The sequence below is a fragment of the Glycine max genome, chromosome 16 (genome assembly GCF_000004515.6).
Source record: "Glycine max cultivar Williams 82 chromosome 16, Glycine_max_v4.0, whole genome shotgun sequence".
Classification (NCBI taxonomy): domain Eukaryota; kingdom Viridiplantae; phylum Streptophyta; class Magnoliopsida; order Fabales; family Fabaceae; genus Glycine; species Glycine max.
The window spans coordinates 2,314,202-2,330,175 of NC_038252.2; the positions used below are offsets into that span (position 1 = coordinate 2,314,202).

The following is a 15,974-nucleotide window of genomic DNA, read 5'->3' on the forward strand; positions in this document are numbered from 1 at the left end:
TGTGGTCCTTCAATGTGTAGCATCGTGTGACTCGTGTCCCATTTGATATTTTCATTGATTGAGTTATAAAATCGTTCACGTGCCCAAGTTCTTTTTATCCAATGAGTTTTGCGATGACAAGGATCATGTGGTGCATGTGTTTGCTTATGGAAGAGAGTGAAAGGTAGGACTTTGGAAAGGGAAAAATAAAAGCAAAGGGAAAGAAAGTGTGTGCGTGTGTGTGAGACTATTCATTAAAGTTGTCTATATATCTGACATAAGCTGTCGTTGATGCTGAGAGAAACCCCAACAAGGTCGTGTCAATTTTTACATGAAATTCTTGCGTATGATTCCTTGCCTATAGTTGAATGCTATAGATCGCCCACCAATATTTGTATTTTTTTACTTTCATTGCTAATCATTTTTTTGGGTCAGTGACAATTATTACTTGGCAGAATTTGAATATGGAATAATGCTACCTCCAAAGTCTTAAACTGAAAGCGACTTCTAAAAAAATTGTAAAGCTATAATTATTGAAAAAATTATTAGTGCTCAACAGCACAATTCATGTAAGGCCTAATAATCATATTATAATATGATTTTTAATGCATGTTATCACATATTGAACATTTGAACCTGAATCCGGAATTTTTTTTTGTATGAATAATAATCTCCAACTTCGTGGCAAGAACGTTTTCGGAAGTATCAGAGAAATAAAACTAAACGAAAATGGAAAGGGAGATGGTGAGATAGTTGTATGGAAAATCAAGCATGCACAAAGATACTTTTTTTGTGTGTAAATTTTTGTTGTTAGGTTGAGATTCATAAATATGATAGAGGTTTTAAAGGTAGTATGATAGTTTTTTTTTCCTCCATGTCAAACGGTCATTTCTAGAGATGGCGCAGCGGATTGTTAGTTTTGCTTCGTCAAGAAAAGCAATTTTCCTATGATTTATAATTACAATTTTTAGGTGGTGTTATAGTTTAGGCTTTATTAAAGTATTTTTGGGACATTATAGGGGCAAAAGTCCAAAAAGAAAAAGAGAATTAGAAATTGGTCCCGGGAACAAGTCAATAAGGACATGCGCCCAAACATGAATTTCATGTACTGTAAGAACTGACAAAATGTGATCAATATTAGGTGACAAAAAAAGCACGACATAGAACGTCATGTTTCAAGTTTTCAGCTTTTCCTGCCCAAATACTCTTTTCATCTTGATTTGGTGAAAATCCTCTATTCATATTGTAAGATCCATATTCTATTCTATCTAGATGATAAAGGCACATAGTTTTGATATTTCATTAAAAAAAAGAAGATCAAGACACTTGCCCTAAGGAGGTAGCGAAAGTCCATTACAAGGGTGAGATGTGGGGACTCATTCGTTCGTCTGATACAACACAAGGGTCAAGAATGAATAATGCCATGTGGTGTGGTGGTCAAGCAATGAACAAATCAAGCGCCAATATTCCAAATAGATATGATTAAAGGAATGGACACACATTATTACCCATTAATGTTGACAATTGAGCTTATCATACACATCACCTTTTAATTGTGTCTAGTTATTGATTTAACACACATTTTGGAGTTAAAAATAAAATTGTACATGTACATGTGCGTATTATATTTTCCCCACAACATGATCATTTAGTGTTTTTAGTTGGTTTAAGCACAACTGGGTTCACTTGCCACTGCACAAACGAATAAGATTATGGAGACATTAAGCACACAACTGGGTTCACTTGCCACTGCACAAACGAATAATTGAAGTCTTTACAATATTTCTTCATCCAAGACTACATCGTAAACATAATTCTCAGCCAAATTTGTTCAACCTCAAAGTTCCTTCTTTCAAAAAGCATTGCATTTCTTTGCTGCCAAATGGCCCACACAATTGCACTCCAACCCGTTTGCCACCAATTACCCTGTAAACCATGACCACATTGCCAGAAATGCTCCTGAGCCGACCTAGGTAGAGTTGAGTTGATATCGAAAATTTCGAACCACCTTTTCCATATTAAATGAATAACTCTACAAGAGAACAATAAATGTGTTGTATCTTCCAGCATCTCATGATAAAAGATACACAAGGTGTCTCCTCCATCAATAATAATACCTCTTCTAATGAGATTACTTTTAGTTGGAATCCTATCATAAAATACCCTCCAAAGAAGGAAGGCTACCTTATGAGGGATTTTAATTTGCCAAAGACTTTTGAAAATGTTAATCTCATTAGAACCAACTCTCAAGTCATACAAAGCCGTATATGTGGATTTGACCGAGTCCATTGAAGATGAATCTTCTAACCAAAGCCAATGATCTTCCCCTTGATTAGCAATATTGGCATTTGCCAATACATTGAGGAACTCTTCCACCACACTCAACTCCCAATCAAACCACTCTGCCAATACATTGAGGAACTCTTCCACCACACTCAACTCCCAATCAAACCACTCTCTTCTCCACTTAAACTCTCACCTCCACCCCTCAAGACTCCAACTACCCATATCTCTCACTAATTCTCCTTTTCGCTCCCAATTGATGAATAATCGAGGAAATTTATTTTGAAGACACTCACCTCCCACCCAACAATCTTCCCAAAATCTAGTGTGTCTACTACTCCCTATTCTCCATTCCAACATACCCGTCACTCCTCCCACCACATACTAGCTTCAAATCTCTCCACCTAAGAGATTCATGCGACTTCAACTCTTCCCCACTCAAACTAACATTTCCCTCATACTTGGATTCTAAAACTCTCACCCATAAAGACACCCTATCGTGAAAAAGATTCCACTTTCATTTTGCTATAAGTGCCTCATGGAACACAACAATATCCCTCACCCCCCAGCCACCATGATTTATAGGAGCACAAATTGTCTTCCAACTCACCCAAGATATTTCTCTCTTCCCTCCTCACACGCCCACAAAAATTTCCTTTGCAAGCCCCTCACAGTATTAGCTACACCTATCGGAACCTTAGAAAAAAGAAAAAAAAAAGGGTAAAGAAATAAGTACTGAATTGGTCAAACAAATTCTTCCCGGCAAACGAGAGATGTTAATGCTTGTAAGAGGCAAGTTTCTTCTTGAACTTTGCAATGATGGATCCCACATCACCTTCTTCCTTACATTAGCACCGGTATTCCCAAGTAGACGAATGAGAATTATAAGATTTTACAATTCAAATATGATGCATATCTCTCCAACAACTCCCTATGCAATCTCAAGTCTCCAAATCTACTCTTGTGAAAATTAACTTTTTAAATCGGAGACTAATTCAAAAACACCTTAAGATTGATTTGGTGATGACCACATTATCAAGTATTGCGTCACTGTCAAATATTGTGTCATCTGTATATTGGAACAAATTGAAAAATATTAATTAGTGTCATTGAGATATTGATTAAGAAACTACAAAAAAAATTATTAGGTTACACATAAATCTATTGTTTATAAATTGTTTTACACTCTCACTTTCTACAATAAATATTTTTTTTAGTTTTTTAATCAATATCCTAAAAAGTCATAAATTTTCTATGGGCCTTAAGAATGTTGCTTCCCATTTATATTTATATTTAAGTAAAATATAAGGCGCGAGAAAGCTAAATTTGTTGCCAATATGAAAAGAGAGCTAAAATTTATTAGATTATAAAAAGGGAAATTTCACAAATCAAGCCTGAAAAGTTAGTTGAACAATATTGTATAGCAATTATCAACATTAAATTTTTGCATTAGCATTTAATTTTGTTGGAGGCATAGATCAAGAGGAACATCTCCAAAGAAAGGTGGAACATAAATACACACGATGGTCTTCACGATAGTTTTCATGATGCTACCAAAAACGTTTATGTACTTAATATCAAAGTTAAGCAGAAAAATCTTTGATAATTCGTTTTCGTTTCTCTGCTTGACTTCTATTGGGTATGTTTCATAGTTTCTTCCTCGCAAATGAACACCTGATGAACTCTTCCTATTAATTCTTTGTCTATCTTTTGACCCTCACCTAACTTTCAATCCCCAACTTTAGTTTTATCTGAATACAGAAGAAGAACAAGATAGAGCTTCACTAACAATTGTAGATCAATAATATGTTTAAAATTTGGTTCTACTAAGGGAGAATCAATGAGAAAGCACTTGCACAGTAGAACGAATCGCATAAAATGATCCTGAAAATAAAATCTTTGCAAGATGGCTCAAGATATATGTTATTTATTTATTTGTAATAATAATGAAGGAAAAGGTAAATATCCAACCCAAAATCCACTGGTTAAGCCGAGAGAGAATATTAGAGATGCATTGTACCCTGTCATGATTCATTCAATATAAAATTGTGTTATTAACAACACTGATTTCAACCAGAGTAGTTGAGTCTCTTGTATATTAACTTTTTTTATCGTCAAATGTTAATGATTAATTTTTTGTTAGTCGATAGATCAAATTTGTGACTTTTTTTTTACAATCCAACCAATCTTATATCTCTTCTTATATTTTAATAGTAAATGAGGTAGTAGTTTGTTTTTATTTTTTATTTTTCACAGGTATCTTCAATGGAAACAACCATGTTTGAGGCACTTTTCTTAGAAAAAATTTAAACCTTGATCTGTCAAGTGGAATTAAACTCCAAGTCCAAGACAACCTTAGACTTTAAATAAGAGGATCTCTTACTAAAGTTCCATTGGAATACAGTTTCTCTATAAATATTTATAGGAAAAAAAAATACGATGAATTAATTTTTTTCCATAAGTTAATTTTAACTTATGTACTTATCTTTTTATAAAATCCTTCTAATAATTCGTTCATAAGCTGATATGCATAAGTTTTATGATTTTATACAGGTCTTGTAAGCCATGTTTGTTTCTCCCCGGTTGAGCATAGTGAACGCATACTACAAAATGGATGGATATGTGACGGAATTAGTTGGGCTCAATTAGGCCCAAAATGTTCTAAAAAATAAAGAGTTATGGCAAATACTATATCCACTCCCTTTTCTCTAAGTACATTTTCATTAATTTTTATTTAAATTTTTTACTGTCATAAATACTTTTTATAAGAATATCCTTATATCATTATTCCAGAAAATAGTTTCTAGAATCCTATTTTAATTTTTCTTTTGGTTCTAGAAAGTAATTTTTAGAATGCAAAGTCTAAAGCAGAACTCCAAAAATTACTTTCCATAATAGAAAAAATAAAGCTCTCGCGCGAAAGTAATTTTTAGAATACTGTTTATATTTTGTATTCTGAAAATTACTTTCAAGAATACAAGATGTAAACAATAGTATTCTAGAAACTATTTTCTAGAATTTAAAAATATACTCATTTAATTTCAAAAGATTATGTATCGAATTTAATTTTTAATTTTCTTTCTTTTAAAATTTTATTTCTTTTAATTATACATAAATCACAAAAAAGGAGTGCAACCATGTCATGTTTGAGAGCTTGATGATGAAAAAAATTAATCTTAGACAAAGAAACCAAGCAAGGAAGAGCGTGCACGATTATGAATAGAAGGTGATAGAAAAAAGTGAAAGAAAGGAACTATTCTAATAAATAAAAAAGGAGAGGGGTGTTTTGTTGAATTGAAAGGAGTGTACTATCATGGGAGAGAGAGTATGCGAAAGTGTGAGAGAGAAAATAGTATTTGAAAATGATCATTTAAGTCATGATCAAATTAAAATAAGGGAGGAAAGTATACTTAGAAAGAAATGGAGTGAGCAGATATAACATTTGCCAAAACTTAAAGGTTTTTATTTTTTTATTGAATGGGCTGAAAAATTTTACAATACATTTTATTTGTTTTTGTTTTAATTCCTTATGACAAGATGATGTCAGATTGTTATTCCTTGTAGACAGCTATTTAGTGTAGGATTATGTATTGCATAATGAACATGAAAATAAATACATGAGTCGTATTTTTATCTTCTCTTTAGCTTCTTGATCCAATGGTAGTTCGTTAGTACACCGGCAATTACCTTTTAGCTTAATTCCTAATAGCATGTAACAAGGGTGTATGAATTTGGAGGGAAAAAATAAAAATGATGACATACATAAGTAACTCTATTTGTATGTATCTTATTTATTTAATGATATACACAGATTGAAAGAGTAGAGTGAATTTAATATATATGTGTGTTTGGGGAGAGGGAAAAGATAACATGATGGATAATTTAATTTAACATTAATAATCATGTACAAAAAGTCTATAAAAATATCTTTAATATTATATTTCATTTTAAAATCTTAAGACACTTTTTGGTTAATCTCACAATATTACCTAGATCTCTTTCAATATTTTTCACTATAATAATAAATTTTTAGAATTTTTTCACAAAGACTCATCCTATATGATGAAGATCTCAAACCTATGTTTAATCTTATGAAGACAAAGATACTCTTAGACTTTGGTTGATGCCAACTTATTAAATTCACTCTCATATCATAAACACTTTATTTAATATTTGAAAATACAATTTTAAATGGAATATAGATCGTGCACGTTAAGAATTTATCTTATAATTTAACTGTCAACTATATTATGGTTGAAAATATATATTACAACAATAACTTTATTGTCCTTCACATTGATTACATGCCAAAATAATTTTCATTTTCTATTTCGTCAGTGGACTAGGATACGAAATTATTTGCTTCTCTACTTTTAAAGTCTGGTATGGGGGTAATAAATAATAAGGATGATTTTTTTAATATATAAATCAGTTTCTCTAATAAAATTGATTTGTAATTTTTTTACATTTGTTAATTTTTACTTTTATGCCGTACTGACTAAGGTGTCTGACGTGCTATAAATATATATTTTCACAACTTATTATTTGACATTTAAGTTTTTTAATCAAAGTTTGAGATTAAATATTTTTTATTTATATATGAAATCATAATTAAAGTTATCATTCATTCCAAAATGAGTCGACTGATAGAAAAACGATTAATTAAATGTCAAATGAGAAATCTCAAATAGCTCTTATGATAACACCAATTCTGTTTCTGACTTGTTTTTTTGTGGTTGGCCTTGGCCATGGTTAATTTCAATGCTTGAACGATCATCTGTAAAAAGTGCACAGTACTGAATCACTATCTACCATATCATCACGATGCATTTATCTGTTTCACAGACTGTATGAAGCAGAACGATTGCACGCTTCTTCAATTGCAGTCATATATATTCCAAAGGGTCTAATAATTGTGTGAATACAAATACAATGCTATAAACATTTGCAGCCACACGCATTATCTAATTTGTTTGTATTTTCATTAGATACATTTTTATGCTGTAGCATAAACTTATAGTATATAGTGTCACAGCACAGCCTTGGAGACCCGTGCTGCCAAAGTTAAGTACAACCCATGCCCTGAAAACTGAAATGGGGAATGATTAAGTAGTGCTATTTAAAAAAAAGAAAAAGAAAAAGAGAATGATGGGGCCTTTATGTTATTCTTTTTCTTATTTTAACGCATCTTTCTGGCATGACCAAAAATTCGTATAGTGAGAACTGAGAACCACCTTTTGGCAGCTTGCGCGTGCTTTCCCTAAAATGCTTAAAACTACTAATGGAGCTAGTAGCTACTAGATCAAATATTATTTTTTTATATATATAACAAAGATCAAATTTATATATTATTTAGTCATAGATATATGCATATATTTTTCAGTTGGCTTCCTGGTGTCCATATTGGCTTTCCCTAAAATAAAATCCACTTTTATTTTTATCCTTTTCTACTTCTTTCCTACCTAGTTCAATTCTTATATAACGGAATCAAAGTATAACATCGGATAATAGTTCAAAATCACATGTCACAAATGAAAGGCTGCTTATATTTGTTTAGTTTCCTCAATCAAAACTAAATCTAGTTATTTCCTTCTTTTATTTTTCTCAAAAACAAACCCAAGGTTGATATGAGGAGAAAATGATGCAAATGAGTATTACAAAAAGTTTATGAGGTTTCTGCTTAGACAACAAGGAAGTGACTTCACTCAGAAAAAAACCTTGATGATATTAATTATCACGAAATAACATTTCAGTTTGATAAGTTATTATATCCCATACTGAAGTAATGTCTTCATTTTCTGCACGGCATCATCCGCCATACAATATGTAAACGTTCAAAACATTCAAATCCTTCTTACATTAATATAAAGGACAAGGAGATAATCAATTTGGAAGCCAATGTGGCCCACGCCAATTAGTGCAGTGAGACTAAGAATTGGGTGTGGAAATGGAATTAGTTCATGTTCTGGAATTAACCCAATAACAAGTAGACCAGATGTCACTCTAATCACAACCACTGAGAAGCTCCGATTAACACCTGGGAACTATGCTATTCGAAATAAAATGCAGGACTCAATTCAGGGGTGACTTTTCCCCGACATGAATAAAGAGAGACTCAAGCTTTACATGTGACCCACAGGAAGGAAAGCAATGACAGTTGGATAACTAATTTTCCTGTCTCAGTGTGTGTATAAAAAACATAAGATTATGGTATGTAACCAACTCTAATCAATTATATCACTCTATTTGAGATTCATATTTACTTGAGTATCAGAGTCGTTCGTTACTTGAGCATCAGAGTCGTTCGTTGCAAGCACAAACGATTTCCATTCATCATTGGAGAACACCTTCAAGAACCAGCTCTAGATCTGCCTCCCTAGATCGAATTTCTGGCCGGATCACCATCTCTTCAAGTCAACATTTCATTTTATATAAGGTGTATTTAGCACATATCAAAACATCTTTCAAGTCTTGCTGAAAAAATTGCTATTATTATTTAAAGGTCTTTCTAATCAATGTCCTTTGAAAAAAGATTATTGAATAAGCTAAAAGAAAAAAGTTTCGTGCAATGTAATTTTACATAATTCAACCAAAATATTTCTTCTTTTAATTTCTTAATTAATACATTGAAAACTTATCATTTGCCTTATTTAAAATAAACAAATGCACACGCGTTTATAAAGTAAGGTTTCCCCATTAACAACATTTTTCAAGAATTACATTGTCTTAAACTTTTCAATCTCCTCACTCCTCATCATTAAACTTTGAGAGTGCTTCTTCCCAATAACATACCAAGAATTACAGAAAGTTTATAACTTCTTTTTTGCGTAACTTCACTATATAAAAAAAATGATGACATTAATTATGACGAAGGAGCATTTCACTTTATGCAGAATGCAAATTTTCTCCTAGGATTCACAAGGGTGTTATTGTTAAGATATTATATTCCATATTCCACATTCTCTCGTTGACGCGATGTTTTATTCTAAAACCTTTTGTGCACCGCATCATCAGCCTTACAAAAATATGCAAATGTTCAAAACATTCACATCGGTACGTACATCCTTTAAGGACAACGAAGATAATCCAATTGGAAACAATAGTGGTCCACGGCAATTACTACGCCCGGATTAATAAGAAGAATTGAGTGTGAAAATGAATTAATTTATGAATTTAAATACGGATGCATGCATAATATAAAATAATTTTAAAGTAATTATTACAAAAATTAATCATCTTATTATATATAATAAGTTGTGATGGAATAATATTATAAATTTATATTAGTGTATAATTTATTTTCTCTTAATTTATTTTAAAATGGAGTATTTAACACGTATTAAACGGTATTCTTTTTTTAAATTTTACAGAAAAAAGTTACTAGTTTTAATTATCTGAAATAAACAAATATACTCACGTTCAGGAAGTTCTTCATTCTTATCACCATAAGAAAAATTTCTCCATTCTTACTAACAGCACTTTTCAGAAGTACAAGCCAAAGTTTCACCAAACCACGCATAAAAGCAAAGTGGTGTAATTACTATAGTTAGTCTTGCATGCCAATTTCTGAATTTTTATTCCTTATACCGGTAAATTCATAATTTCCTACAACAGTTAAATTAATAGAAACCGTAAAATGGAAGTAGAAAATAGGGAATAATGAGACTGTTTGTGCTGCCTTTTGAATCTTGGAATGTGCCTATTTTACACGAACATGAGAAACTGCAAGAATAATAATTTCACAAATCATGTTTAAAACTTGTTGCTTTACACCAAAATAAAAAAAAAATGTAAGAAATAACTTTTACTTTGACATGCAAACATATGTGAGAATGTATGATAGAAAGGCTTTAACAAATGCTTCAAACAACTAATATAATTATGAAATGATTGATAGAAAATTAAGTTTCTTAAATATATGGTCACTCATAAGAAATTTAATCTTTAATTTTATATGCATGAAAAAACATATGTTAAAAGGTGTAATCTTTTAAATAAATCTAAGTACGAGATCAATATTTAATTATTGACTGAATTTATTAAAAAAAAATTGACTGATAGAAAATATCCAAATTTTTATTTGAACATAGAATATCTTTAACCAAAAATTAAAGACTAATTTCTTTAAACTATTAAGATCCATTTAATGAATTAATCTTTCTTAATAAATACAATTTTTTTTGTAGAAAGTAAATTAAGTCTCTAAAATTTAAACAGCAGTAGTATTTAAAAGACAAACTATTTATCAACCAAAGTGATCATCACAAGAAATACCCAAGTTACTTAATCCTAAAAAAAAAATAACCAAATGGGAAACACTCTTCAAAAACCTCACAGCTCCTTATATAATTCCTTCCCACCTTCTAACAACACTTGTCCCATACTCCCATTTCCCACTCTCACTACACTCACTCCCTCCAAAAAATGGAAGAGAAACTAAAGTACCCCTTTCTCTCTTCCTTCTTAACCCTCTTCTTCTGCATCTCCGCCACTTCCATTGCCCCACATAACTCCCAAACCCAAACCCTCCTCCTCCGCACCCTCCCTAACCCACCCACACTCTCCTGGCCCGAATCAACCATATCAGGATCCGACCCGGAACCCGACCCCTTCTCCCTTTCGGTTCACCTCAACCACATAGACGCACTCTCCCCCAACAAAACCCCTTCCCAACTCTTCCACCTAAGACTCCTACGCGACGGCGCAAGAGTCAAAACACTAAACTCCTTAGCCGCAGCCACAAATCAAACCCGACCCACTAATACCGGGTCGGGTTTCAGCAGCTCCGTAGTTTCGGGTCTCTCACAGGGAAGCGGCGAGTACTTCACGCGCCTCGGCGTGGGAACCCCTCCGAAGTACCTCTACATTGTCCTCGACACGGGAAGCGACGTCGTTTGGCTCCAATGCAAGCCCTGCACCAAATGCTACTCCCAAACCGACCAAATCTTTGACCCATCAAAATCGAAAACCTTCGCCGGAATCCCCTGCTCCTCCCCTCTCTGCCGCCGCCTCGACTCACCGGGATGCAATACAAAAAACAACCTTTGCCAGTACCAGGTTTCCTACGGAGACGGTTCTTTCACTGTCGGAGATTTCTCAATAGAAACTCTCACGTTCCGACGCGCCGAAGTCCCGCGCGTGGCCCTCGGATGCGGTCACGACAACGAGGGACTTTTCGTGGGCGCCGCAGGTTTGTTGGGCCTAGGTCGCGGCGGGTTGTCGTTTCCTACCCAGACCGGAACCCGGTTCAATAACAAATTCTCTTACTGTTTAACAGACCGAACCGCTTCCGCTAAACCGTCTTCCGTTGTGTTCGGCGACTCGGCTGTCTCTCGAACCGCCCGGTTCACTCCTTTGGTTAAAAACCCTAAGCTTGATACGTTTTATTATGTTGAGCTTCTCGGGTTTAGTGTTGGCGGCGCGCCGGTTCGGGGGATTTCGGCTTCACTTTTTCGGCTCGACTCCACCGGGAACGGGGGTGTTATAATTGACTCAGGGACTTCCGTCACGCGCCTCACGCGCCCTGGTTATGTGGCGTTAAGAGACGCGTTTCGGGTCGGGGCTTCACATTTGAAGCGCGCGTCTGAGTTTTCGCTTTTTGACACGTGCTATGATCTTTCGGGGCTGTCGGAGGTTAAGGTTCCGACCGTGGTACTGCATTTTCGGGGTGCTGACGTGTCACTGCCGGCGTCGAATTATCTCATTCCGGTGGATAATGACGGGACTTTTTGTTTTGCGTTCGCCGGAACGATGAGTGGGTTGTCTATTGTTGGGAACATTCAGCAGCAAGGGTTTCGGGTTGTGTTCGATTTGGCGGGTTCTCGGGTCGGGTTTGCCCCGAGAGGGTGCGCGTGATGGGAACCAAACAAGTCTTTCACCTTTTTCTTTTTTTAATCATGCGAAATTATTTAAGATTAGAGAAGAAGATTAATATTTTAATGTTGATGTTTTTATCATATTACCTAATGAAATGCTACAGTAAGGGGTGGTTATAGCTCGTTAATAAATGCTTCAAATTACTACTACTAGATGTACTCTAAAATTACTATTAGAGTCTGGAAAACATTCTTGTTTGAGTAAATATCAATTTGTATTATAAATTAAGCTTTGTATTTTTTGTTTTTGTTTTGGTTAGGCTGCAGCAATGCGTCCAACACCTCACCTGTGTGAGTATAACCATTGTAACCAATTGCTCCGAGGAAATTTGTTTTTTTTATTATCATTTTTCCATTTTTTTTCTTTAAAAAATACTACTATATAAGTAACATAATGTTAACAATTAATGATATTATGATCCGAATTTGATTGATTGTGTTAAAATGTTTTACACTTTGATTATGTTTTAATCAAATTCTTGTAAAAAGAGTTTGATTCTCATAGTGTAAAAGCGTTAAATTATGTCACCATGTTATCTTACTAATGTAGAAAGGGTCTGAGATGGCATAAGATGGGATCTGAGATCTTATTAATGTAGTGGGGGGAAAAGTGTAAAAAATAATTGAAAGAATATCTAAGAAACGAATGATAAGGTGGACGCGTGGATCGCTAATCACGGAGGTCATCTTTTGATTAATTTTTCCGGAAGGAATTCTATATTTTCAGAAGAAAAATATTGAATAGACACTCAATATACTAACATTTAAATATTTTATGTGATAAGAAAAAAAATATATTAAGAGTATTAATGAAATGTTTAAAATATTTACGTGTACAAGTAATCAAGTATCACTACTTTTTTGAGAATAAGCTGAAGAATAATAACAATTGTAAATTGTGATTTTTATTAAATTATAATAAAGTATTTGTATGTATAAAATATTACACTAGATCTTAGCCAAAGAAAAATGCATAAAATATATTGCTTATAAATTATTATTCGCAATATTATAGCTATTGCTATTGTTAATAGAAGTTTTTTAATTACATTTTATCTGAGGTCAGTTATATATTAAGATGCGTTAGATGAATTAATTATATTATAATAAGCATTCTAATTAGTTAACTGTAAATTTCTGATAAATAATTTGGCAACTCAAGAAGTTAAAAGGAGTTAATAAATTATATTCAATTAGGGTTTAGACCTAAATTTTAGTTAAAATCTCAAATTTTTAGTGGCTAAACTAATTTTAAATTAAAGTTCCCAGGATAGTTGATTTGCATGAAAACATTGTTTTTCTTCCGATAAAATAGGCATTATGATGAAGCTTAATTAAGCTCATTTCAGTTGTAAATCTTTAAGCAATTAAATTATTCGGATGCTTTAGTGGTTTCCAAAATGCTCACGTCTCTTGTTCAAACAAGAAACATAGTCATAGACATTGTAGTGTCACTTATATATATGGGCTAAAGGAAGGATTCTACAGTCTCCTACTTTTTTGCTCCCTCTATCAATGAATACGAGTTTATATTAATTAATTTAATTTGAATTATTTTTTATAGTTTTTTAAAATAATTTTCTCAATTAAAAAAAGTAATTATTTCCATATTAATAATCTCAATCAAACATGGAAAAGCTAGTTGAAACATGCCCATATATATGATTGCCCACTAGTAGCAAAATGTGAGCTCCAATCAGCATATGCATAGCATAGCAGACTAACTAACAGGCACAGACAAGTAGAGAAATTAATTAAATTGTCAAATGGTTAATAGGAGATAGATAGCTTAGGAAAGAGCTAATCGATTATCTTTTCCATGTCTTTGGATTCTATTTCTAGCTGTGAAAGAGACTTTAATTATAGTGGAGAAAGCACCAAGACACTGCAGGAGTGTCTATAGAAACCTTTTCTGAAATCACAACAACGAACACTGACCAATGCAGTGAATAGTGAGTTTTCTTCTTTCTTTTTACCTTTTTCAATTTTTATACAAATTTCCTACAATTGTCTTCCCTAACTTGAAATTTTACACGGTTTCATCCTTCCTTTTTTTTTTTATAAAAAAAAATAACGATTAGAAGTTGTAATTATGTATCTATTGTAATAAATGCCATTGTGTTGCCCATCTTTTAGAGTAATATGCATGCATCTACTACGTAGTAGGTACTATATAGAAATAAAAAATAGAAATAGAAATTGTTCTTACTTTTGGCGAATTGTACGTACGGGAACATGACAGTAAAAGGTTAGTCAATGACCGTGATTGGTCTTACTACATGCTCTACACCAGTATTAAAAAAAGCCAAAAAATGTATAATAGAACTTGAATTATTGAAAATTCATATTTAAATATTTAATAATAGGACTTGAGTAAAACACACTTACCAACATATTTAATCAATGCTATTGAATGATTGAACGTATAGCAAGAAGACAAGGATGAACATTCGTCCAAATTTCTTAATTTTGAATGTTTGGAGAAGAAATGTCCCCGCAAGTTCATCATGCATGTGAATATAGACTTTAGACTTCAATTATGGAGCATGTAAGACAAAAAGTCTTGGATTCGCAATAAAATATGTATGCTTTGTATTGAAGAACAATGGGCCAGGACCTGCATTCTCTCTTTTGTCCAAAAATATTGCCATTCTTCTTAATTTAATTAATTTGACTCTGTGAGCGAGAGAACAAAACAATTGAGCAATATTAATTGTAATGTAATTCAAAACAAATCCCTAGATTGCCGCATAGTTAGTGCTAAATAACCACAAAATTACATTGTGCAAGAAACTTCTTTCGTACTACATCACCTTGCAAGAGGTGAGGATTTTATTAAATTATATACAATATGGTGCAAAACGAAATTCAATTTTAGTAGAGCAGGTCAGAGTACAAATTTAGTGGTATCAAAATTAATTAAAATATTGGTGAGTTAATTGATGGCAAATGCAAATTCATTCTAGAACCTATGGGAGTTCAAGTGTTCAACTATTCATGGATGCTGATGCAGTAAATCCAAATGAAAGATTGTGTTGTAACTTTTGTTGATCTTTGATAATTAATAACTTCTTACTACAATTTCCTTCTCAGTCGTCCAACAAACAAATAACCAAAATATGTCAATCTAACTCTAACCTCTCTTTTTCTTCCAAGAATCCAACACTCGAGGATCTAAATTCTGTTGACGTAACATTCTCAAATTGACTAGTGAGGAAAAAAAAATGAAAATGGTATCCCGTTTAATTTATGAATAGAAATGGAATCAAATTCGTTAGAGGAACCTTCATTTCTTTAACGTATCCTGGTGCTATGTGTCTATTAGTTGGAGATGTACTGCTCTATTGATTTTGTTGGGCTTCTTTCCACTGTTTACATACCTTGGGCTTTTGACCTTCCGGTCTTTTAATGTATTCCAATTCGTGTTGTTGCTTCCTACACCTCCAAATTGTTTTCTGCATCCTTTCTGGATTTATTTTATTTTATTTTTCAGATTGGTCATTTCAGAAGCCAAAATCTGCCATCAATCCGAAAGCCAAAAAATGAGTGCAGGAAGCAACTTGAAGATGCAAGAAATAACAACCTCCACTTTGAGCCCAAAACAATAAAATCAGTAGAGGAATATGAAGGTTTTGACTTTGGATGTTACCAATGGACGGCTGATTTAAGGATACAAGAGTTTTACAATAAGGAGAGAGATAAGAAGACAAGAGAAATAAGTGTGAGATGAGATGGATGATACAGTAGAGCAAGATAAAAAAATAAAAAATCATACATAGCTATGAAAATGTACATCTCTTTCATTTATAACAAAAAATTGGAATTGTTTTCTTGTAA

The 15,974-nt window shown here is 33.0% G+C and overlaps 1 protein-coding gene across 1 annotated transcript; it reads left to right on the plus strand.

The window, feature by feature from the left end:
* Nucleotides 1–10,622: 10,622 nt before the first annotated feature.
* On the plus strand, nt 10,623–12,377 carry LOC100808163 (aspartyl protease family protein 2). Its single transcript, XM_014769214.3, has one exon. The coding sequence runs from the start codon at nt 10,687–10,689 to the stop codon at nt 12,115–12,117; it is 1,431 nt and encodes a 476-aa protein (XP_014624700.1). The 5' UTR covers nt 10,623–10,686; the 3' UTR covers nt 12,118–12,377.
* The last annotated feature ends 3,597 nt before the right edge of the window (nt 12,378–15,974 follow it).

Coding starts and splice junctions, on each gene's coding strand:
- LOC100808163 (XM_014769214.3), top strand. CDS start 10,687: ATGGAAGAGAAACTAAAGTACCCCTTTCTCTCTTCCTTCTTAACCCTC.